The sequence below is a fragment of the Triturus cristatus genome, chromosome 2_1 (assembly GCF_964204655.1).
Source record: "Triturus cristatus chromosome 2_1, aTriCri1.1, whole genome shotgun sequence".
Taxonomy (NCBI): domain Eukaryota; kingdom Metazoa; phylum Chordata; class Amphibia; order Caudata; family Salamandridae; genus Triturus; species Triturus cristatus.
In genome coordinates, this window is record NC_140581.1 from 1031864913 (window position 1) to 1031889703 (window position 24791).

Sequence of the window (24791 nt, forward strand, 5' to 3'; positions counted from 1 at the left end):
ATAATATGTACTGGCGCAGGTAGTGCCTAGACTGACACAGATCACTGGCAACCAAATGAGAAACTTGGGAATGCGACCTGATGGAAGTGGTCATTAGTGGACGGAGTTAAGATGCGAGAAATCAGAATCCATGAAAGAGCGATGGAGGATATACTTCAGTGCACTGCCATGAGGTGGCGAGAGGACAAGACGGGAATCATGAGCACAGTTGAGTGCCTGAGGATGAGAGTATATAGGATTGGAACTCTAGTCATTAAGGGTGAGGAATGTTATTGTATGCGGTTTCCGACTCTTTACGGTTCGTGAATTCCTTGGGATCAATTTCGTTACTACTGCTGCTACACTGGTCAAGTGGAATATGAAGGGAAGAGTCGAGAGATTAGACAGCCGGCCACAAACTTTGGTACTGTCGTTATGCACCGGTCATGATAATTTAGGCATAATTGTGATCGCGATCTACCTCGGTCTATAATGTTTTGTTCTTTTTTGTAAAATTACAATAAAAATACAATTTCTTTAAAAAAAGAAAAAGTAGATCTATTAAAGATCTCATAGCTGAAATATCCCAGAACCGCAAAGAAATAACCTGTGCCAGTTGAAGGCATGCACTGTTCTTGTTGAAAGGGTTACTGCCTAGAAAGGGCTTCTTCATAATCCTGTCAGGGAGCAATAGTATTGATCCATTGAAAGGAATGCTGTGCCTACAATTGATAGGACTACCACAGCTGGGCTCTGTTTTCCCTGTTACTTCCACAGGCAAGGGTGGGGAAGGCCCAAACTGGTCAAAAGGTGTGACAGACCCAACATCCTTGGCATGGAGGACCTGTTGTGTAGGCAGAGCTGCCAAGCAGCAGGACTCATTTGAACAGTTATTTATTCAGACAGCCTCGATGGGAATTCCAGCCTCAATGGTATTTCAATAAACCTTTCCAGACAGGCTACTTGCCATTAGGCAAAAGGCATGGTTGATGAAGGGTGCCATGTCCACAAAAGTCAAATGGAGATAAACCTTCATCTTGCCCTATTGTCTGCATTTCTTCAGGGAAGACACCATCCACATGCATGTGTACATTTAGCCATTTAAAACGCAGACAAAACTCTGGGCTAGACTCACTACATTTACTTGAAAGTGAAGGACTTTAGTTTGGCGAGGGGTAGGGGGTGAATGAAATTTACTCTGGGAGAGCCTGTCCACTCACCTGCCATATATAAACAAAAAAGGGTCTGTGCCCCTTCCCGGAATCTCAGCTGCTACGAGCAGTCGTTGTTCCCTTGGCCTTATGAAGTCACTATCTAGTATTCCTGTGTGTTCACTTTAGGGGCATCCCCAGTCCTTCACATCCTTGTGCTTTGCGGAGGGATTAATTTAAAACCAAGTTGAATGCCTGCAGTAAGCTGCTAAATGTTGATACCATTCTTTGACAAATACCATAGTTTGACAAGTTGAACAAAAGTGTAGGATAGCACAGCTGCGTGTATGGTGTGAAGGTCTCAGTCTCTGTACAGGAGTTCTAAATCTCCGAACAACAACCTAAGTAGGTTTCTCAACTAGCAATATGATTGGTAGTTCAACCTGGAAGTCCTAGGCACTGTTGAAGGAATCTAGATACAGATACCTTTGCAAATTGTCTGAATAAAAGGTAATACAAATTAGCATCTAGAGTGGGCACAAGTCCAGGATCCTTGGGAGACTTGCTCATGCAAATCTAATGTAAAAAGTTGCTCATCTCTCCAAATGTCTCACCAGATTTTCCACTAGAAATGCAGCACCAGCCGACTTCGAGTTAGTCATCTAGTCAATATTGGAAGTGCCGAAAAATGTTTTGGTCGGCTTGGTTGGAGGAGTAGGGACTAAGGTCACAGTACTGCACACGCTCCACAGCTGGGAGTTCCTGCATCTCCAGATCTACCTTCACGCAAGGGTTTTCGTCGATCGAGAGAGCCTCATCTTCCTAGAGGGCCGGCTCCTCTTGGGTGTGTTCTTCGCCAAATCATTTGGGAGCTTCTGGGGTCTTGCGAGACATTTCCAGTCGACGAGCCCTTTGTACCTAAATTACTTACACGCATCACTGTCTGCTTCTGTGTGGTCAGGTGAAAGGCGCAGTTTGTACATGAGGGGTTAGTCGTGTCCATGGCAACGTGGACAGAATCTAAAAGGCATGCCTTCCATCTCACCCGTAACACATTTTCGGATGGAGCGGTTATGATGCTGAAGGTAGGCCCGAACAGGCGGTGCCCCGAAGGGCGATTGAACGAACATATTTGAAGCGTCTAAAGAACGCAGTGACAGCACAAACGATAAACAATACAGTCTAAGACAGCAAGAAACCAAAAGATCGAACTGAACAAACTGAATGAAGTTGAATCCCGGAGCAAAGGCACACCCGTCCAACCCAGACGGCAGAGAGAAAACAATCTAACAATGGAGTTAATGTCCAAGTGCAATATCCCCGAGAGGAGTCACTCTACCTTGTGACTCAAAAGTCTTCTTTGAAGAAAAACAACTTGCACAACTCCGGACCCAATATTAGATTGCAGGTGTTTGCAGAGCATGTGATTGTACAGCACCACATGCCACAAACCGATGTTTACAGGGTAACACACACAATATATACACACACATTTATATTATATACACACACAAATCCAGAATAAGTAGATAGATCACCCATACCTTGAACAGTAGATACTTTATAAAATTCCACATTCGTGAGAAAATCACGGAAGAGTCTGTGTGCATGAGCATGTTGCTGTTTTCATTTTGGATCTTCCTCATGGACAACATACTCTAACCTGCTATTTTAAAAGCATCGTCTTTTACCAGTGAGTGGTGGACTAGAGTGTTCAGGTGAACAAATTCAGAGCCTGAAAGGCAGCCATTGGAACTTTGCTGGGGAAAGAATACTTCTGTCCTGATGGCAGGACAATCTGCCATCAGGACATTCCTAAGGCCTGCAGAATGAGGGACAAAGTATCTTCCAGTGCAAGATGGTTTATGGCAGTGGTTTCCAAATTTTTCAACCCTTGGCTCCCTTGACCCATTTTGGAAGGGGGATGTGTAAGGCCGGCCTCTGGAGTACTTGCATTTTTCACCCTGAAAATAACTGGGATGTTTGGTATTACTAAGTCTCTAAAATATTCCTAATTACACTTCTTTGCCCCTGCCTTTTTTAGAGTACCCTCTCAAACTTTGTTTATCCCACTTACAGTGCTAGATAGCACCCCTATGCATGTAGGCCACAGTGCTAGATAGCACCCCTATGCATGTAGGCCCCATTTCCAAAGTGTTTCTGCTCTTGAATATTGGCATGCACTTCCATTTCTACCCATGTCATAAGTGCCAACACGCCTGTCTCAGCAGGGTGGCTCATGATTTTTTTAAACCACATACAGCTTTATTTTTGCTGTCCCCTCCCTAATTTTGCCTCCAAATCAATGCAAGTAAAATAAATTCCTGTTTTTTTCTAAATGTTGGCATTATGCTGTGTATGGTGTTTTACTTTCCTGTGCTCAAGGAGAGAGCAGGCCTGTCTGGAAATTTGTGTAGTGAAAGAAATGTGTACTGGAAGTACCTATGATTCAAGTACAAATGTCAATACTTGGGGCATGATTCGGATCTCGCTAGTAAAGCCCTCCGTACTACTCTGATCCGTAGGGCTTTACGAGCGATTCGTGCAACTGGAGTCTGAACGAGTGATACAATGCATTCTTATGCTTACGGACTTGGTTCGCTCGAGCTCCCATTGAACTCTATGGGAGCCTGTATACTGGACGCAGGCACAGGCTCCCATAGCAAAAAAGGGGGGGGGGGGGGGGGGTTAGCTTTCACCTTGTGGCGGGCACCCCATTGACAAAGTACACAAATGTTACGGTTGGCATCGCTGATCAGCATGATCATTTATAAAACATTCAGAAAATATCGTAAAAATGTAAGCATCAGAGAGAAGGGGTCAAATCTACGAATTTGAGCGCTACTGCCACTGATCTCATCATTTAAGCATTCTTCTTGAATTCTAAATTGGACAGCAGGAGTCAATTTCCAGCATTTACTACTGAGGGAGGACTCTGAATGTCCTAGCCCCTCCCGCAATTCGTGTAGAATAAAGATTGTGATTGGATTATTTAGGAAAAATCTAAGTATGACTGAGGCCTAATCATTTGAGCTGCTTAGCAAATGGGGCTTGATACAGTTCTGCCTCCATCACCATGTCATGGTGTGGTCCTTGAATCACAAACTGTTATACAAATCCACTATAGGTCTCTTCAGCTGAATACATCAGTATGTTCACGTCCGGTTTGTCTTTTTTGTCATGAGTCTTAATGGGTGTGAGCAATTTCCCCCCCACCCCCCCCCCTCCCCCCTAGCACTTTTAATTTCTGTAGCGCGGGGGTTGCGTTGAAAGTTGACAAAAATAGTGGCTTCAGCGTCAATGCAGATTGCCTAGCGCCTGTTGCTGCAAAATATTGTGAATAACTGGACCAGAGATTGTTGTTCTAAGTGTACATCTACTCTGCCTGAACATAGCATGCGGAGCAGGGTGCGGCAGCTGGCAGTTGCTGGCACACTCTGTAGATTCTTGGCTACCAGGTATGCTGCTTACTACAGTTCCAGAGTTTCCAGGGCTCCTGTGCCGTCACAAGGGTATTCTATTACCGCAATTTACCCTCTAAATGAACACTTTTCAGTTGGACACATCTGAACAGTGCTGAATTTTGAGCAGTCCTTTAAATTCTACAGTAGTATAATCCTAAAGTGTTTAGTCAAAATAATAATTTTACAATTGGCAGGAATATTTTTTTAATTGCTTGTAAGATCACATCAACTGGAATATCTGTTGTGGCGTGCAGCTTATTTTTATACTGTATTTCTCATTGTAGGTACACTGATCCTCCCATTGGGATAGTTATCGATCAGTGACTGGAGCCTGCTTCATCAGGGTCTTTGTCATGTTAGCCCCCTGTGGTGAATACACATCAGGAAGGCTGGGGGGATACCTTCAACAGATCTACCTTTGCAGTCCAGTCTCTGCATTGTTTGGCCGATTCTTGGTCTGAACAGCACTGTTCGTTTGCATAAGTTCAGAGCAGTCTATCTCATGACTTCTCAGCAGCATAAAATCAGCGGCAACAAAGAGAGGCAGCCATACCCCAAGGCAGGGTAGATTATTTTTTATATTGTAGTCCTGGCATTCTTTGGTCTTTGAAAATTGCTGACCAGAACAAGCACTTTTACAAAACTGCTGTAAAAATGTGGGTGAGCAAACCGGCATCAAGCAGACATTTTCAAAAGGAAATATAAAGGTTTGGTGGGGTAAGAAAATGGCCTGTCTGATTCAGCATGACCTAAACATGTAGAGGTTCCTTCCTAATTAACCTGGCTCTCCATTCTACACAGTGTTACAGCTCCATTATACATGCAGCAGCCCTGATTTTTGCACAGCCTCGTCTGCCGGGTGTCTTCATGCTTGAACTACATCCTGTGTGAATGGGGTGTAGTTACCCATGGCCATCGCCTGCGCTGGGGCCGTGCAGTTCATTGTTTGGGTGGATGTAGGAGCATTCCCTTTTAACGGGGTGCCATAAATTGATAGCATGGTTTATATCTACTTGTAATTGATGCTGTCAATATTTTTGAGGCGGGAGTGACGGTACATCTTTTGACCTGTTGATAAACTGACAGTCGCAGCTTTATTTACTAGGCTTGTCAAAGGTTTTACTGGAAGAGGAAGCAGCAGCAGCAGGCCATGGTTCCAGATGAAAACTTTAAAAATGTGGTAGCAACTAAGACGATTAGACCATGGCTTGGCATGCATAGTTTGCAGACCTCAAAACAAGCATTGGCATAGCCAATAGATCTCGCCTTTGGGACCTTACAAGTGTTTTTAGCCATGCAACAGTTTTTTGTTGCACCAAGGATATTGTGCTGGATAACTACACACTTGTAAGATCCCAAAGGCGAGACCTATTGCCTATGCCAATGCTTGTTGTTTTTGCACACAGTGAGCACTTTTCTGAGCACTGATAATGTCTGAAATATATCTGATTTGTTGACCGTATCAACCAGATAAAATGTATCTGTATGATTTGCCGTTGGTGTTGCTGATTCAATATAAGCCAATAAATATTATTGCTTTGTGCATGCTGTTGTATAAAATCACATATTGAGCACACTGTCAAAGTATATGTTGGTGTGTTTTTTCTGTTGATGGAACTATTCCTTCAGGAAACATTGTTGTTACTGAATGTATTTGGTCCCGGTTTCAGGAGGTTTATTGGGCAGGTTCAGTTGTTTTTAAGAATTTCTTCTCATCAAAGCACCTCTCACAGATGTGGGTTGTAAGTGGATTAATTTGAGGGTAGGTTTGCAAGACGCTTATACAAACCACTGAGGATTGTGTCAGATGGTCACATGGGTCCTTATTTTGGGAAAAGTCAGATCTTTATTTCTCTTGTTTTTCTCTCGGTGGTCCATGTTCACTATGCACGTACATTCCAAAGCTTACATGCTGTAGTGAAAAGGAGCTTCCACTTATTTTGTTTTGTTTTTTATGAATAAATTATCAATAGTCGGGCCACCTCAAGCTGCTTTTTCTCCTTTGGTTGTTTAATCTGAGTTCGGATTGTAATTTATTTCTTGTAGATAAGATGGTAGCATTCACCCCTGATAGTATAGTGGTGCTATAAATCAGAAATACTTTATTTAGACAATCCAGTCTTTAAAGTGCCACGTGCGAATAAAAACAGCATCACATTCCATAGAATTGAACAAATTTAGGTAACATTTTAAGACAGCAGCCCCTCAGTCATAAAGTTTCTATCACTTCTTGTAGAGTAATAAACTGATAACAGCATAAAGCATACACGTTTAAAATGCGTCTTTCTGATGCCGTACAAGGCAGAAAATGTTAGCTCTTAACAATCACTGCGCCGCTTAAAGTAAGAAATGCACAGCATAACGTGGTAATCAGTTCAATTTCACTGTAAGGCAATATATTTTGATTCTCTAAGAATCGGAAAGCGAAAGTGGAAAAAAGGGGCTTGAGGATGTTTAAAAATCCACTTCAGCTCTACTAAAGAGTACAGCACAAGCAGACAAAGGGCTATGAAATCCGGTGTAGGCAGGATAGGTAAAGTTCGTCAGAGGTCAGCAAAATCTGAAGATCACAATTGAGCCTATTTAAGAACTATCAACTACCAGACTGCCATTCTATTTCCGCTATGAATAAGGTTTTGCAAGCAGCAGCTGTGTGAGAAGGAACGTTCTGCCTAGAATGACTAATAGTCGCGTCCTCTAAGTTAACCAGGGTTCAAGCACCTTCGCCACTGACAGGGTATAAATGAAACCAGCATTGGCCGCGCGGAAAACAAGCATTGGCTGCAAAAGTGAAACTGATGAAAGTGATCGCGCGGCCTGCTACAGGATAGAGAGGCGGGGGAGTGGAGGCCAGCAGAGTGACGCGATCTGTGGTGGGGGAGGGAATTGAAGCACAGAGAGAGGCATGCAAGGGGGGGGGAAATTGAAGCGCGTAGAGGCACGCAAAGTACGTGCCCGCGCACATGCACTCAAGCTCTAGGCCGGCCATGGCAGCATCTGGTAGCACTTTTTTTTTACCCCTTACTAAAAGTCGAGCAAGCAGCATATGCGCTGCTCTAGGCTCGACCTAAAAAGTAGTGTCTTGTCTGTCATTCTGTACCTAAAGTACTGACACAAATCCTGAACACAGTTTGGATTGTAAAATCTTTTTGGAGGAAGGTGGTGGGGAGCATGGCGTTAATATAGCACAAGAACACATGAAAGCAAAAATGGATATAGAGCGATATATTGGGCCTTTGTATTAAAGAATAATTCTCCAGACCGCCAAACTTTATGCACCCGGTTATCAGAGTGAACAGCGTCCTCCACGGCCAACCAGAGCCTGGCCCAAAAGATCAAAATAAAATCTGAGCTTTGAAAGATATTTCCCGCACAAAACAAACATACATCCCATCCTCTTCCTCAAACTGCAATATTCTGCTTATGTTTATTTGGAGTTGCCGGGACAGGAGGTTGTTTGAAGGCATTTAGCAAGATGCACACTAGTTGAAAGAAATCGTTCATTTTGTACATTGACTTCAATTTTTTTTAATTTGTCATCGTTGTGCCCCCACACTTGCCTCCCTTTCATATTTTTGTCATTTCCTTCATGCTTACAGGTAGAGACAAGTTCAAACTGTGCTGTCTTTGGATTGGGAGGGGTCGGCCTTGCAGTGATCATGAGCTGAAAAGTAGCCGGTGCTGCTCGGTTCATCGGTGTTGACATAAAGACAAATTTGAAAAAGCAAAAGAATTTGGAGCGACTGGGTGCATCAACCCATCCAGGAGGTGCTCATTGACCTAACAGATGGGGGAGTGGACTATTCCTTTGAGTGCATCGGCAACGTGGTTGTCATGGTATGTGTAATTGTGTTACAGCTCCCCCCTTCTCGCCTCATACTGCAAAGGCAGCTGCAGGATACTTCAGCATATTGTTAAAGACGATATGCATCACTTGCCTTTTTTCTTTTTGATTACCGTTTGTCATGTCGTGGTATGTTGGGTGTCTAAGTGAACAACTTTTTTCCTCTGTTTATTTTTTCTATATTTGAATTCCTAGCCCCCACCCTCCCCTCCTGCACCCGACCCCATCAATCTGGAGAAAAATAGATTTCCTGTCCATACACTTGCATTGCCCGAAATTTATATGGCTATTTTGTGTGCCCGGCTGGCCAATAGAAGACCTAGAGCAGTGCAGTCCTGTGTTGGAAATCCCTCTTCCTTGTTAGTTACACATATCCTTACCAACACCATCCCTCCCGCTATCCTCACTCATTACCTGCCTTCTTTTGTTCTGTCTGCCCTGTTTTTCCCTGCGGTATTGAGCAGCAAAGATGACCGCATCACTTGTTTATGCAGTTGCACGTTTTTTTCGATACTCTTTTAAATGGAAAAAAAAAAATTCAGTCCGTCCCTACTGCATAAGCTTAATCAGATTCCCACGTCCTATGAAAAGGCTACTGCAAGGCAAACTCCGGAAGAGCTGAAAAATACATTTGAACGACTTGTGTTATTGTAATCTAATTTTCTGCGATCAACTTGATTTGCTAATTCAGCAGGTATTTTTTTTCAGCGTTTTACCTTCTCCTATATATTTTTTTAAACTTCCAGATTCAAGCGGAAAATGTTATGCATTTCTTTGTTTTGACACTTTGATTTTACAAGATTTTAAACTTGTCTCAAAGTCTTGGAATAAGTATGCCTTTTATGTGGTTCTCATATGCAAAGATTAGTCCCTCTGGAATTGAGCTTCTCAAGGTGCACCAACTGCTCGCTTGTCTCGTCTCATCGTTAAATGATAGACGTTATTGCTGCACAATGTAACAGGAGGTGGCCCGGGGGAGCCCACTCGTGAACACCTTCCTTCATGTCGAACAACTTTTCCTTTCTCACCGGCAAGCTTCTCAGTCCCCTCTTTTTCCATCCAAGATTTCCACTGTCAACCCTAATTTTTGCTCCAGGTCCATCCCTCCTAAGCCATGATCCTTGAGCCGGCCCCTTACGAAATGCACCTGTGCCATATTGACACTTTACAAACCAATATAGTTTAATTAAATAAACTGCAATAAAATGTGTATACTGCAGCATCAACGTAAGATCAGTTAATGTATTTAATTTGTTTGTATGCAAAAGCGAGCTGCTCTGGAGGCCTGCCACAAAGGATGGGGTACCAGCGTGGTGGTAGGAGTAGCTGCATCCGGAAATGAGATTTCTACCAGGCCCTTCCGACTTGTCACTGGACCCACATGGAAAGGCACTGCCTTCGGAGGTAACTTTAGTTGTTTGTGTCCTCCACTTCCGAGTATGTATATTTTTGAGGGCTTCATTTTATTTTTTGTAGAACTGGATCCGAATCATCCTTGGACTTAATTGAGGTTGTAAAGGTCAGAACAGCACAGTATGTTCAGTTGTCAGCTAACCTAGCAGTGATAAAGCCAAATGCATCTGCTTTTATTTTCAGGCGGGTACAGCCGTATATAGGAAATTGCTGCCATCTTGCGCTCTGGTGCAGTCACACACATACAGGCCAAACACAGATTGAGGGTGACTTGATTGCGATGGGAAGAAGCATGTGAGGGAAAGGCCTCTTCAGTCTGCCTGTAGCAACGATCAGAATATTTGCACTGCTGGACCTGCTGTTTTCCTGTAAATTGGTGAAGCTGACTACCAATAATAGCAATCTGAAGCAAAGTAGGGCAGAAAACAAGTGATGTGCACGTTTCGATAATAGGTGAGGATTGATGTGTGCGTATATCCCTAGACATTATTTGCATACTGCTCATTGGTTCTCAGATGTCTGCCTGCTGCATCTGGTTTAAAAAAACAAAAAAAAACATTATGGCACGGTGGGTGAACCAGGAACCAGTCTGTTAATGCATCATATGGCATACTTATGGAGAAGGTCACCTATCTTTAGCCTACGCTCCATAAATTATTGACATTTGTCTACCAGAGTGCCCTGATTGACTTAAAACCACCAGTCTCATCCCCTCCTCACGCTTTCCCTTTCTAAATGCCCGGGAGTTTGCTGCTGCTGCGCTGGAGAAGTGAGACCGCACTCCCCAGCATTCCTGGCCAGGATTGGGCTGTAACATTTTATGCAGGCCCCGGAGCACTTAAAAACAAGCATTTGCAATGCAATAGGTCTCGCCTTTAAGAGAGTTTGAGCTATTGTCTTTGTAAATGACAATGCCTTTCATTTACGTGTTTTGAGAACCTGTAAGCGGTCCGTAAACACGCACTTTGTACTAACAGCTGGCAGTAAAAGAGGCGCAGTTACTGCCAGCCTTGCTTCTCAATGCAAGTACAAAGTGAGTGTTAACGCACTGCTTGCAGGTTTTCAAAACACATAAATACAAGCATTTACAATGCAATGGTCTCGGCATTGGTAAAGTTAGAGCTATTGGCATTGCTCATGACATTATTTTTGTTTGTTTTTGTTTTTAAAACATTTAAAGAAACAGCATTGTTATTTACAATGTCAATAGCTTAATCACTCTCAAATGCGAGACCTATTGCATTTGCACCCACACACAGTGCCACCTACACACACACTGATTAAGCTATTGACATTGTAAATAACAATGCCGTTTCTCTACATGTTTTAAAAACAAAAACATAAACAAAAATAATGTCATGAGCAATGCCAATAGCTCTAACTTTAACAATGCCAAGACCGTTGCATTGGGAATGCTTTTTCTTCTTCTTCTCTGGGTAAGAAGGAAAAGACCGAGTCCTGTTACTTCTCTGCCGCCCCTCCTCGAACGCCAGGAACGCCAAGCTTTATTTATAGGCGATGGTAATTTCTTGCGTCCCGGGAAGCATCTCGCATTTGTTGGAGCTGGAGCTATTGGTATTGTAAATGGCAATGTTTTGTACTTTGAAAAAGGTCTTGTGTTTGTTGGAGCTATTCACATTGTAAATGGCAATGTTTTTTATTTATCCTTAGGGTTTTATATAGCACGAACTTAACAGCCTCAGTTGTGAATTTCGATTCATTAAAGTTTTGTGAGCCCTGAAATTTGCACAAGTAAAGTGCTAACAGTATAAATATGGGCACTGTTTAATAAACGAAGCCACTGCAATACAAGAGCAAAGGTGACCGAGTGACTGCTTCTGGGTTGACGGAGTTGCTTACACTCACTGGCCGTTAAAGCTAGCTAGCCCACTACTATCAAACTTAATGCTATGTTTTCTTATGTTATGTTATGCAATTCTATGTTTTGTGTATGCTATGCTATGTTTTGTGTATGCTATGCTATTTTGTTATGCTATGCTATGCTTTGTTATGCTATGTTTTGTTTTGTTATGCTATGCTATGTTTTGTTGTGTTTTGCTATGCTATGTTTTGTTATGTTATGCTATGATATGTTTTGTTATGCTATGTTTTCTTGTGTTTTGTTATGCTATGCTTTGTTATGCTATGTTTGTTCTGTTATGCTATGCTATATTTTGTTTAGTTATGCTATGCTGTTTGTTGTGTTTTGTTATGTTATGCTATGCCACGTTGTGTTTTGTTATGCTATGCTATGTTTTGCTATGCTATGCTATGTTTTGCTATGCTATGCTTTGTTTTGTTATGCTATGTTATGTTTGTTGTGTTTTGTTATGCTATGCTATGTTTTGTTATGCTCTTCTATGTTTTGTGTTTTGCTATGCTGTGTTTTGTTATGTTATGCTATGATGTTTTGTTATGCTATGTTTTGTTATGCTATGCTATGTTGTGTTTTGTTACGCTATGCTATGTTTTCTTATGCTATGCTATGTTTTGTTATGCTATGCTGTTTTGTTGTGTTTTGCTATGCTGTGCTTTGTTTTGTTATGCTATGTTTTGTTGTGTTTTGGTATGCTATGTTTTGTTTTGCTATGCTATGCTTTGTTATGGTATGTTTTGTTGTATGCTATACTATGTTTTGCTATGCTATGTTTTGTGTTTTCTTATGCTATGTTTTATTTTGTTATGCTATGCTATGTTATTTTTTGTTATCCTATGCTATGTTTTGTTATGCTATGCTATGTTTTGTTATGCTATGTTGTGTTTTGTTATGCTATGTTTTGTTATGCTATGCAACGTTGTGTTTTGTTATGCTATGTTTTGTTTTGTTATGCTATGTTGTGTTGTGTTGTGTTTTGTTATGCTATACTATGTTTTGTCATGTTATGCTACGTTTTGCTATGTTATGTTTTGCATTTGCTATGCTTTGTATTGCTATGCTATGCTTTGTGTTACTATGCTTGTTTTGGTATGCTATGCTATGCTGTTATGCTATGTTTTGTGTTTTGTAATGCTCTGCTATGTTTTGTTGTTTTTCTATGCTGTGTTTTGTTATGTTATGCTATGATTTGTTGTGTTTTGTTATGCTATGCTTTGTTATGCTATGCTATGCTATGTTTTGTTATGCTATGCTATGTTTTCTTATGCTATGTTTTCTTATGTTATGTTATGCTATGCAATGCTATGTTTTGTGTATGCTATGTTTTGTTATGCTATGTTTTGTTATGCTATGTTTTGTTTTGCTATGCTATGTTTTGTTTTGTGTATGCTATGCTATGTTTTGTTATGCTATGCTATGTTTTCTTATGCTATGTGTTGTTGTGTTTTGTTATGCTATGTTGTGTTTTGTTATGCTATGTTTTCTTATGCTATGTTTTGTTGTGTTTTGTTATGCTATGCTATGTTTTGTTGTGTGTTGCTATGTTTTGTTATGTTATGCTATGATATGTTTTGTTATGCTATGTTTTCTTGTGTTTTGTTATGCTATGCTTTGTTATGCTATGCTACGTTGTGTTTTGTTATGCTATGCTACGTTGTGTTTTGTTATGCTAGGTTTTGTTTTGTTATGCTATGTTTTGTTGTGTTTTGTTATGCTTTACTATGTTTTGTTATGCTATGTTTTGTTGTGTTTTGTTATGCTTTACTATGTTTTGTTATGCTATGTTTTGTTATGCTATGCTATGTTTTGTGTTTTGTCATGTTATGCTACGTTTTGTTATGCTATGCTCTGTTTTGCTATGCTATGTTTTGTTATGCTATGGTATGTTTTGTTGTGTTTTGTTATGCTATACTATGTTTTGTTATGCTATGTTATGCTATGTTTTTTGATAAAATCGTCAGGTGTCCCGCAGCGTGGGACCCTCGCTGTTCTTTCTGCCCAGGAGATGGCTGCGGCTGTTGCTGCTACGCTGGGGAAAGGAGACTACACTCCCCAGCATTCCTGGCCCGGAGGGGGCTGCAACGGTTTGTCCAGGCCCTGGAGCTCTTTAAAATCGTATAAAGAGTTCTGCAGCATGGGACCCTCGCTCTTTTTTTCCGCCTGACAGTTTTCTTCTGCTGCGCTGGAGAAGGGAGACTACACTCCCCAGCATTTCTGGCCCGGACGTGGCCGAACTTTTTTCCAGGCCGTGGAGCGCCTTAGAAAGGTATGTGGTGTTCTGCAGCTTAGGACCTTCGCTCTTTTTTCTTCCCAGGAGTTTTCTACTGCTGCGCCGGAGAAGGGAGACTGCACTCCCCAGCATTCCTGGCCGGGAGGGGGCTGCAATGTTTTGTCCAGGCCCGGAGCAGCTCAAAATAGTCAGAGGTTTCCCGCAGCATGGGGCCATCGCTGTTCTTTCTGCCTGGGAATTTGCTGCTCCTGCTGCGCTGGAAAAGGAAGACTACTCTCCCCAGCATTTCTGGCCCGGACAGGGCCGCACTTTTACAGGCCGTGGAGCGCCTTAGAATCGTCAGGTGTCCCGCAGCGTGGGACCCTCGCTGTTCTTTCTGCCCAGGAGTTTGCTGCTGCTGCTGCTCTGGGACGGGAGACTACACTCCACAGCATTCCAGGCCCGGAGGGAGTCACAATGTTTTCCCCAGTCCGCGGAGTGCTTTAAAATAGTCAGGTGTTCTGCAGCGTGAGACCCTCGCTGTTCTTTCTGCCCTGGAGGTTGCTGCTGCTGTTGCTGCTGCACTGGCGAAGGAACACTACACTCCCCAGCATTCCTGTCCGGGAGGGGGCTGCAGCGTTTTGTCCTGGCCCCGGAGCTCTTTAAAATCGTAAGAGGTGTTCCACCGAGTGGGACCCTTGCTGTTCTTTCTGCCCGGGAGTTTGCTGCTGCGCTGGAGAAGGGAGACTACACTCCCTAGTATTTCTGGCCCAGAGGGGCTGCCCTTTTTTCTAGGCCCTGCAGTGCCTTAAAATAGTCACGTGTCCCACAGCGTGGGACCCTCGCTGTTCTTTCTATCCAGGAGTTTGCTGCTGCTGCGCTGGAGAAGGGAAGACTACACTCCCCAGCATTCCTGGCCTGGAGGGGCTGCAATTTTTTGTTTAGGCGCCGTAGCGCTTTAAAATCGTAAGAGGTGTTCGCCAGCGTCGCTCCCTTGCTGATCTTTCTGCCTGGGAGTTTGCTGCTGCACTGTAGAAGGGAGATTACACTCCCCAGCTTTTCTGGCCTGAGGGGGCCGCACTTTTTTTCAGGCCCTGGAGCGCCTTAAAATCGTCCTGTGTCCCGCAGCATGGGACCCTCGCTGTTCTTTCTGCCCAGGAGTCTGCTGCTGCGCTGGAGAAGGGAGACTCCACTCCCCAGCATCTCTGGCCCGGAGGGGGCCGCACTTTTATCCAGGCCGTGGAGCACCTTAGAATCGTCAGGTGTCCAGCAGCGTTGACCCTCGCTGTTCTTTCTGCCCAGGAGTTTGCTGCTGCTGCTACCCTGGAGAAGGGAGACTACACTCCCCAGCATTCCTGGCCGGGAGAGGGCTGCAACATTTTGTCCAGGCCCCGGAGATCTTTAGAATCATCAGAGGTGTCCCACAGCGTGAGAACCTCGCTGTTTTATACCAAGGAGATGGCTGCTGCTTCGCTGGGGAAGGGAGACTACACTTCCCAGCATTCCAGGCCCGGAGGGGGTCACAATGTTTTGTCCAGTCCCCGGAGTGCTTTAAAATCATAAGAGGTGTTCAGCAGAATGGGACCCTCGCTCTACTTTCTGCCCGGGAGTTTTCTGCTGCTGCACTGGAGAAGGGAGACTACACTCCCTAGCATTTCTGGCCCAGAGGGGTCTGCAATTTTGTCCAGGCCCTGGAGCGCCTTAAAATCGGCAGGTGTCCCTCCAGCGTAGGACCCTCGCTGTTCTTTCTGACCTGCAGGTTGCTACTGCTGTTGCTACTGCGCTGGAGAAGGAATACCCCACTCCCCAGCATTCCTGGCCGGGAGGGGCTGCAATGTTTTGTCCTGGCCCCAGAGCGCCCCAAAATCGTAAAAGGTTTTCCACAGCATGGGACCCTCACTCTTCTTTCTGTCCAGGATTTTTCTGCTGCTGCACTGGAGAAGGGAGACTGCACTCCCCAGCATTCCTGGCCGGGAGGAGGCTGCAATGTTTTGTCCAGGCTCGCAGCACCTGAAAATTGTCAGAGGTGTCCCGCAGCATGGGGCCTCCGCTGTTCTTTCTGCCTGGGAGTTTGCTGCTGCGCTGGAGAAGGGAGACTACACTCCCTAGTATTTCTGGCCCGGAGGGAGCCGCAACTTTTTGTCCAGGCCCCGGAGTGCTTTAAAATCGTAAGAGTTGTTCGCCAGCGTCAGACCCTTTCTGTTCTTTCTGCCCGGGAGTGTGCTACTGCTGCGCTGTAGAAGGGAGATTACACTCCCCAGCTTTTCTGGCCCGGAGGGGGCCACACTTTTTTCCAGGCCCTTGAGCGCCTTAAAATCATCAAAGGTGTCCCGCAGCGTGGGACCCTTGCTGTTTTTTCTGCCCAGGAGATGGCTGCGGCTGTTGCTGCTACGCTGGGGAAGGGAGACTACACTCCCCAGCATTCCTGGCCCGGAGGGGGTGCAACTTTTTGTCCAGGCCCTGGAGCTCTTTAAAATCGTATGAAGTGTTCAGCAGCGTGGGGACCTTCGCTCTTTTTTCTGCCCGGGAGTTTTCTGCTGCTGCACTGGAGAAGGGTGACTGCACTCCCCAGCATTCCTGGCCGGGAGGAGGCTGCCACATTTTATCCAGGCCCCGGAGCACCTAAAAATTGTCAGAGGTGTTCAGCATGGGGCCCTCGTTTTTCTTGCTGCGCTGGAGAAGGGAGACTACACTCCCCAGCATTCCTGGCCCCTAAGTGGCCGCAACATTTTGTCCAGGTCCCGGAGTGCCTTAAAATTGTCATAGGTGTCCGGCAGCGTGGGAACCTTGCTGCTCTTTCTGGCCGGGAGGGGGCTGCAACGTTTTGTCCAGGCCACGGAGCGCCTTAAAATCATCAGAGGTGTCCCGTAGGGTGGGACCCTTGCAGTTTTTTCTGCCTGGAAGTTTGTTGCTGCTGCTCTGTAGAAGGGAGACTACACTACCCAGCGTTCCTGGCCGGCAGGGGGCTGCAACGTTTTCTCCAGGCCACGGAGCATCTCAAAATTGTCAGAGGTTTTCCTGCAACATGGGACCCTCGCTGTTCTTTCTGCCCGGGAGTTTGTTGCTGCTGCGCTGGAGAAGGGAGACTTCCCTCACCCGCATTTCTGGCCGGGAGGGGGCTGCAACGTTTTGTCCTGGCCCCGGCGGTCTTTAAAATCGTAACAGGTGTCCCGCAGCGCGGGACCCACGCTGTTGTTTCTGCCCAGGAGTTTGCTGCTGCTGCTCTGGAGAAGGGAGACTACACTCCATAGCATTTCTGGCCCGGAAAGGGACACTATTTTGTCCAGGCCTTGGAGTACCTTAAAATCATCAGAGGTTTTCCGCAGCATGGGACCCTCGCTCTTCTTTCTGTCCAGGAGTTTTCTGCTGCTGCCCAGCATTCCTGGCCGGGAGGAGGCCGCAACATTTTGTCCAGGTCCCTGAGTGCCTTAAAATTGTCATAGGTGCCCGGCAGCGTCGGACCCTGGCTGTTCTTTCTGTCCGGGAATGTGCTGCTGCGCTGGAGAAGGGTTACTACACTCCCCAGCATTTCTGGCTCGGAGGGGGCCGCTCTTTTTTTCAGGCTCTGCAGCGCCTTAAACTCGTCATGTGTCCTGCAGTGTGGGACTGTCTCTGTTCTTTCTGCCCTGAAGTTTGCTGCTGCTCTGGAGAAGGGAGACTACACTCCCCAGCATTCCTGGCAGGGAGGATGCTGCAATGTTTTGTCCCGGCCCGGAGCAGTCTAAATTGTCAGAGGTGCCCCGCAGCATGGGGCCCTCACTGTTCTTTCTGCATGGGAGTTTGCTGCTCCTGTTGCGCTGGAAAAGGGAGACGACACTCCCCAGCATTCCTGGCCGGGAGGGGGCTGCAACGTTTTGTCCTGGCCCCGGAGCTCTTTAAAATCGTAAGAGGTGTTCCACCGAGTGGGAACATTGCTGTTCTTTCTGCCCAGGAGTTTGCTGCTGCTGCTCTGTAGAAGGGAGACTACACTCCGCAGCGTTCCTGGCCGGCACGGGGCTGCAATGTTTTCTCCAGGCCACAGAGCGCCTCAAAATTGTAAGAGGTGTTCAGCAGAATGGGACCCTCGCTCTTCTTTCTGCCCGGGAGTTTGCTGCTGCTGCGCTGGAGAAGGGAGACTTCCCTCACCAGCATTTCTGGCCGGGAGGGGACTGCAACGTTTTGTCCTGGCCCCGGAGCTCTTTAAAATCGTAAGAGGTGTTCCACCGAGTGGGAACCTTGCTGTTCTTTCTGCCTAGGAGTTTGCTGCTGCGCTGGAGAAGGGAGACTACGCTCTCCAGCATTTCTGGCCTGTAGGGGCTGCTCTTTTTTCTAGGCCCTGCAGTGCTTTAAAATAGTCATGTGTCCCGCAGCGCGGGACCCACGCTGTTGTTTCTGCCCAGGAGTTTGCTGCTGCTGCTCTGTAGAAGGGAGACTACACTCCCCAGCGTTCCTGGCTTGCAGGGGGCTGCAACGTTTTCTCCAGGCCACGAAGCACCTCCAAATTGTCAGAGGTGTTCTGCAACATGGGACCCTCGCTGTTCCTTTTGCCCGGGAGTTTGCTGCTGCTGCGCTGGAGAAGGGAGACTTCCCTCACCAGCATTTCTGGCCGGGAGGGGGCCGCACTTTTATCCAGGCCCTGGAGCGCCTTAAAATCGTCAGGTGTCCCGCAGCGTGGCACCCTTGCTGTTCTTTCGGCCCGGGAATTTGCTGCTGTGCTGGAGAAGGGAGACTACACTCCCTAGTATTTCTGGCCCGGAGGGGCTGCCCTTTTTTCTAGGCCCTGCAGTGCCTTAAAATCGTCACGTGTCCCGCAGCGTGGGACCCTCGCTGTTCTTTCTATCCAGGAGTTTGCTGCTGCTGTGCTGGAGAAGGGAGACGACACTCCCCAGCATTTCTGGCCGGGAGGGGGCTGCAACGTTTTGTCCTGGCCCCGGCGCTCTTTAAAATCGTAAGAGGTGTTCCACCGAGTGTGTCCCTCACTGTTCTTTCTGCCTAGGAGTTTGCTGCTGCTGCTCTGGAGAAGGGAGACTACATTCCCCAGCATTCCTGGCCGTCAGGGGGCTGCAACGTTTTTTCCAGGCCACGGAGCATCTCAAAATTGTCAGAGGTTTTCCTGCAACATGGGACCCTCGCTGTTCTTTCTGCCCGGGAGTTTGTTGCTGCTGCGCTGGAGAAGGGAGACTTCCCTCACCAGCATTTCTGGCCGGGAGGGGGCTGCAACGTTTTGTCCTGGCCCCTGAGCTCTTTAAAATCGTAAGAGGTGTTCCACCGAGTGGGACCCTCGCTGTTCTTTCTGCCTAGGAGTTTGCTGCTGCTGCTGCTCTGGAGAAGGGAGACTACACTCCATAGCATTTCTGGCCCGGAGAGGGACACAATTTTGTCCAGGCCTTGGAGTACCTTAAAATCATCAGAGGTGTTCCGCAGCATGGGACCCTCGCTCTTCTTTCTGTCCAGGAGTTTTCTGCTGCTGCCCAGCATTCCTGGCCGGGAGGAGGCCCTAACATTCTGTCCAGGTCCCGGAGTGCCTTAAAATTGTCATAGGTGCGCGGCAGCGTCAGACCCTGGCTGTTCTTTCTGTCCGGGAGTGTGCTGCTGCGCTGGAGAAGGTTTACTACACTCCCCAGCATTTCTGGCTCGGAGGGGGCCGCTCTTTTTTTCAGGCTCTGGAGCGCCTTAAATTCGTCATGTGTCCTGCAGTGTGGGACTGTCGCTGTTCTTTCTGCCCTGAAGTTTGCTGCTGCTCTGGAGAAGGGACACTACACTTCCCAGCATTCCTGGCAGGGAGGATGCTGCAATGTTTTGTCCCGGCCCGGAGCAGTCTAAATTGTCAGAGGTGCCCCGCAGCATGGGGCCCTCGCTGTTCTTTCTGCCCGGGAGTTTGCTGCTGCTGCTCTGGAGAAGGGAGACTACATTCCCCAGCATTCCTGGCCGTCAGGGGGCTGCAATGTTTTCTCCAGGCCACAGAGCGCCTCAAAATAGTAAGAGGTGTTCAGCAGAATGGGACCCTCGCTGTTCTTTCTGCCCGGGAGTTTGCTGCTCCTGTTGCGCTGGAAAAGGGAGACGACACTCCCCAGCATTCCTGGCCGGGAGGGGGCTGCAACATTTTGTCCTGGTCCCGGAGCTCTTTAAAATCGTAAGAGGTGTTCCACCGAGTGGGAACATTGCTGTTCTTTCTGCATGGGAGTTTGCTGCTGCGCTGGAGAAGGGAGACTACACTCTCCAGCATTTCTGGCCTGTAGGGGCTGCCCTTTTTTCTAGGCCCTGCAGTGCCTTAAAATCGTCACGTGTCCCGCAGCGTGAGACCCACGCTGTTTTTTCTGCCCAGGAGTTTGCTGCTGCTGCTCTGTAGAAGGGAGACTACACTACCCAGCGTTCCTGGACGGCAGGGGGCTGCAACGTTTTCTCCAGGCCACGGAGCATCTCAAAATTGTCAGAGGTGTTCCTGCAACATGGGACCCTCGCTGTTCTTTCTGCCCGGGAGTTTGTTGCTGCTGCGCTGGAGAAGGGAGACTTCCCTCACCAGCATTTCTGGCCGGGAGGGGGCTGCAACGTTTTGTCCTGGCCCCGGAGCTCTTTAAAATCGTAAGAGGTGTTCCACCGAGTGGGAACATTGCTGTTCTTTCTGCCCAGGAGTTTGCTGCTGCTGCTCTGTAGAAGGGAGACTACACTACCCAGCGTTCCTGGCCGGCAGGGGGCTGCAACGTTTTCTCCAGGCCACGGAGCATCTCAAAATTGTCAGAGGTTTTCCTGCAAGATGGGACCCTCGCTGTTCGAGACTTCCCTCACCAGCATTTCTGGCCGGGAGGGGGCTGCAACGTTTTGTCCTGGCCCCTGAGCTCTCTAAAATCGTAAGAGGTGTTCCACCGAGTGGGACCCTCGCTGTTCTTTCTGCCTAGGAGTTTGCTGCTGCTGCTCTGGAGAAGGGAGACTACATTCCCCAGCATTCCTGGCCGTCAGGGGGCTGCAATGTTTTCTCCAGGCCACAGAGCGCCTCAAAATAGTAAGAGGTGTTCAGCAGAATGGGACCCTCGCTCTTCTTTCTGCCCGGGAGTTTTCTGCTGCTGCACTGGAGAAGGGAGACTTCCCTCACCAGCATTTCTGGCCCGGAGGGGCTGCCCTTTTTTCTAGGCCCTGCAGTGCCTTAAAATCGTCACGTGTCCCGCAGCGTGGGACCCTCGCTGTTCTTTCTATCCAGGAGTTTGCTGCTGCTGCGCTGGAGAAGGGAGATGACACTCTCCAGCATTCCTGGCCTGGAGGGGCCGCAATTTTTTGTCCAGGCGCAGTAGCGCTTTTAAATCGTAAGAGGTGTTCGCCAGCGTCGGACCCTTGCTGATCTTTCCCGCCTGGGAGTTTGCTACTGCTGTTGCTGCTGCGTTGGAGAAGGGAGACTACACTCCCTAGCATTTCTGGCCCGGAGAGGGACGCAATTTTGTCCAGGCCTTGGAGTACCTTAAAATCATCAGAGGTGTTCCGCAGCATGGGACCCTCGCTCTTCTTTCTGTCCAGGAGTTTTCTGCTGCTGCCCAGCATTCCTGGCCGGGAGGAGGCCGCAACATTCTGTCCAGGTCCCGGAGTGCCTTAAAATTGTCATAGGTGCGCGGCAGCATCAGACCCTGGCTGTTCTTTCTGTCCGGGAGTGTGCTGCTGCGCTGGAGAAAGTTTACGACACTCCCCAGCATTCCTGGCCGGGAGGGGGCTGCAACGTTTTGTCCTGGCCCCGGAGCTCTTTAAAATCGTAAGAGGTGTTCCACCGAGTGGGAACATTGCTGTTCTTTCTGCCTGGGAGTTTGCTGCTGCGCTGGAGAAGGGAGACTACACTCTCCAGCATTTCTGGCCTGTAGGGGCTGCCCTTTTTTCTAGGCCCTGCAGTGCCTTAAAATCGTCACGTGTCCCGCAGCGTGAGACCCACGCTGTTTTTTCTGCCCAGGAGTTTGCTGCTGCTGCTCTGTAGAAGGGAGACTCCACTACCCAGCGTTCCTGGCCGGCAGGGGGCTGCAACGTTTTCTCCAGGCCACGGAGCATCTCAAAATTGTCAGAGGTTTTCCTGCAACATGGGACGCTCGCTGTTCTTTCTGCCCGGGAGTTTGCTGCTGCTGCTCTGGAGAAGGGAGACTACATTCCCCAGCATTCCTGGCCGTCAGGGGGCTGCAATGTTTTCTCCAGGCCACAGAGCGCCTCAAAATAGTAAGAGGTGTTCAGCAGAATGGGACCCTCGCTGTTCTTTCTGCATGGGAGTTTGCTGCTCCTGTTGCGCTGGAAAAGGGAGACGACACTCCCCAGCATTCCTGGCCGGGAGGGGGCTGCAACATTTTGTCCTGGTCCCGGAGCTCTTTAAAATCGTAAGAGGTGTTCCACCGAGTGGGAACATTGCTGTTCTTTCTGCATGGGAGTTTGCTGCTGCGCTGGAGAAGGGAGACTACACTCTCCAGCATTTCTGGCCTGTAGGGGCTGCCCTTTTTTCTAGGCCCTGCAGTGCCTTAAAATCGTCACGTGTCCCGCAGCGTGAGACCCACGCTGTTTTTTCTGCCCAGGAGTTTGCTGCTGCTGCTCTGTAGAAGGGAGACTACACTACCCAGCGTTCCTGGACGGCAGGGGGCTGCAACGTTTTCTCCAGGCCACGGAGCATCTCAAAATTGTCAGAGGTTTTCCTGCAACATGGGACCCTCGCTGTTCTTTCTGCCCGGGAGTTTGTTGCTGCTGCGCTGGAGAAGGGAGACTTCCCTCACCAGCATTTCTGGCCGGGAGGGGGCTGCAACGTTTTGTCCTGGCCCCGGAGCTCTTTAAAATCGTAAGAGGTGTTCCACCGAGTGGGAACATTGCTGTTCTTTCTGCCCAGGAGTTTGCTGCTGCTGCTCTGTAGAAGGGAGACTACACTACCCAGCGTTCCTGGCCGGCAGGGGGCTGCAACGTTTTCTCCAGGCCACGGAGCATCTCAAAATTGTCAGAGGTTTTCCTGCAAGATGGGACCCTCGCTGTTCGAGACTTCCCTCACCAGCATTTCTGGCCGGGAGGGGGCTGCAACGTTTTGTCCTGGCCCCTGAGCTCTCTAAAATCGTAAGAGGTGTTCCACCGAGTGGGACCCTCGCTGTTCTTTCTGCCTAGGAGTTTGCTGCTGCTGCTCTGGAGAAGGGAGACTACATTCCCCAGCATTCCTGGCCGTCAGGGGGCTGCAATGTTTTCTCCAGGCCACAGAGCGCCTCAAAATAGTAAGAGGTGTTCAGCAGAATGGGACCCTCGCTCTTCTTTCTGCCCGGGAGTTTTCTGCTGCTGCACTGGAGAAGGGAGACTTCCCTCACCAGCATTTCTGGCCGGGAGGGGGCCGCACTTTTATCCAGGCCCTGGAGCGCCTTAAAATCGTCAGGTGTCCCGCAGCGTGGCACCCTTGCTGTTCTTTCTGCCCGGGAATTTGCTGCTGCGCTGGAGAAGGGATACTACACTCCCTAGTATTTCTGGCCCGGAGGGGCTGCCCTTTTTTCTAGGCCCTGCAGTGCCTTAAAATCGTCACGTGTCCCGCAGCGTGGGACCCTCGCTGTTCTTTCTATCCAGGAGTTTGCTGCTGCTGCGCTGGAGAAGGGAGATGACACTCTCCAGCATTCCTGGCCTGGAGGGGCCGCAATTTTTTGTCCAGGCGCAGTAGCGCTTTTAAATCGTAAGAGGTGTTCGCCAGCGTCGGACCCTTGCTGATCTTTCCCGCCTGGGAGTTTGCTACTGCTGTTGCTGCTGCGTTGGAGAAGGGAGACTACACTCCCTAGCATTTCTGGCCCGGAGAGGGACGCAATTTTGTCCAGGCCTTGGAGTACCTTAAAATCATCAGAGGTGTTCCGCAGCATGGGACCCTCGCTCTTCTTTCTGTCCAGGAGTTTTCTGCTGCTGCCCAGCATTCCTGGCCGGGAGGAGGCCGCAACATTCTGTCCAGGTCCCGGAGTGCCTTAAAATTGTCATAGGTGCGCGGCAGCATCAGACCCTGGCTGTTCTTTCTGTCCGGGAGTGTGCTGCTGCGCTGGAGAAAGTTTACGACACTCCCCAGCATTTCTGGCTCGGAGGGGGCCGCTCTTTTTTTCAGGCTCTGGAGCGCCTTAAATTCGTCATGTCCTGCAGTGTGGGACTGTCGCTGTTCTTTCTGCCCTGAAGTTTGCTGCTGCTCTGGAGAAGGGAGACTACACTCCCCAGCATTCCTGGCAGGGAGGATGCTGCAATGTTTTGTCCCGGCCCGGAGCAGTCTAAATTGTCAGAGGTGCCCCGCAGCATGGGGCCCTCGCTGTTCTTTCTGCATGGGAGTTTGCTGCTCCTGTTGCGCTGGAAAAGGGAGACGACACTCCCCAGCATTCCTGGCCGGGAGGGGGCTGCAACGTTTTGTCCTGGCCCCGGAGCTCTTTAAAATCGTAAGAGGTGTTCCACCGAGTGGGAACATTGCTGTTCTTTCTGCCTGGGAGTTTGCTGCTGCGCTGGAGAAGGGAGACTACACTCTCCAGCATTTCTGGCCTGTAGGGGCTGCCCTTTTTTCTAGGCCCTGCAGTGCCTTAAAATCGTCACGTGTCCCGCAGCGTGAGACCCACGCTGTTTTTTCTGCCCAGGAGTTTGCTGCTGCTGCTCTGTAGAAGGGAGACTCCACTACCCAGCGTTCCTGGCCGGCAGGGGGCTGCAACGTTTTGTCCTGGCCCCAGAGCTCTTTAAAATCGTAAGAGGTGTTCCACCGAGTGGGAACATTGCTGTTCTTTCTGCCTGGGAGTTTGCTGCTGCGCTGGAGAAGGGAGACTACACTCTCCAGCATTTCTGGCCTGTAGGGGCTGCCCTTTTTTCTAGGCCCTGCAGTGCCTTAAAATCGTCACGTGTCCCGCAGCGTGGGACCCTCGCTGTTCTTTCTATCCAGGAGTTT

General features: G+C 48.2%; 1 protein-coding gene across 2 annotated transcripts in view; it reads left to right on the forward strand.

Annotated features, from left to right (window-relative positions):
* The window catches only part of LOC146866275 (uncharacterized), a 181349-nt gene that overhangs the window by 101769 nt on the left and 54789 nt on the right, over positions 1–24791 (forward strand). For both annotated transcript variants that reach the window (XR_014976780.1, XM_085640813.1), the window contains exons 5-6: positions 8194–8431; positions 9707–9842. Coding sequence is in view for 1 of the 2 variants with exons in the window: in XM_085640813.1 (XP_085496939.1) it covers positions 9777–9842 (66 nt within the window). In the remaining variant the exon portion in view is untranslated. The remainder of the gene's footprint in view (positions 1–8193; positions 8432–9706; positions 9843–24791) is intronic.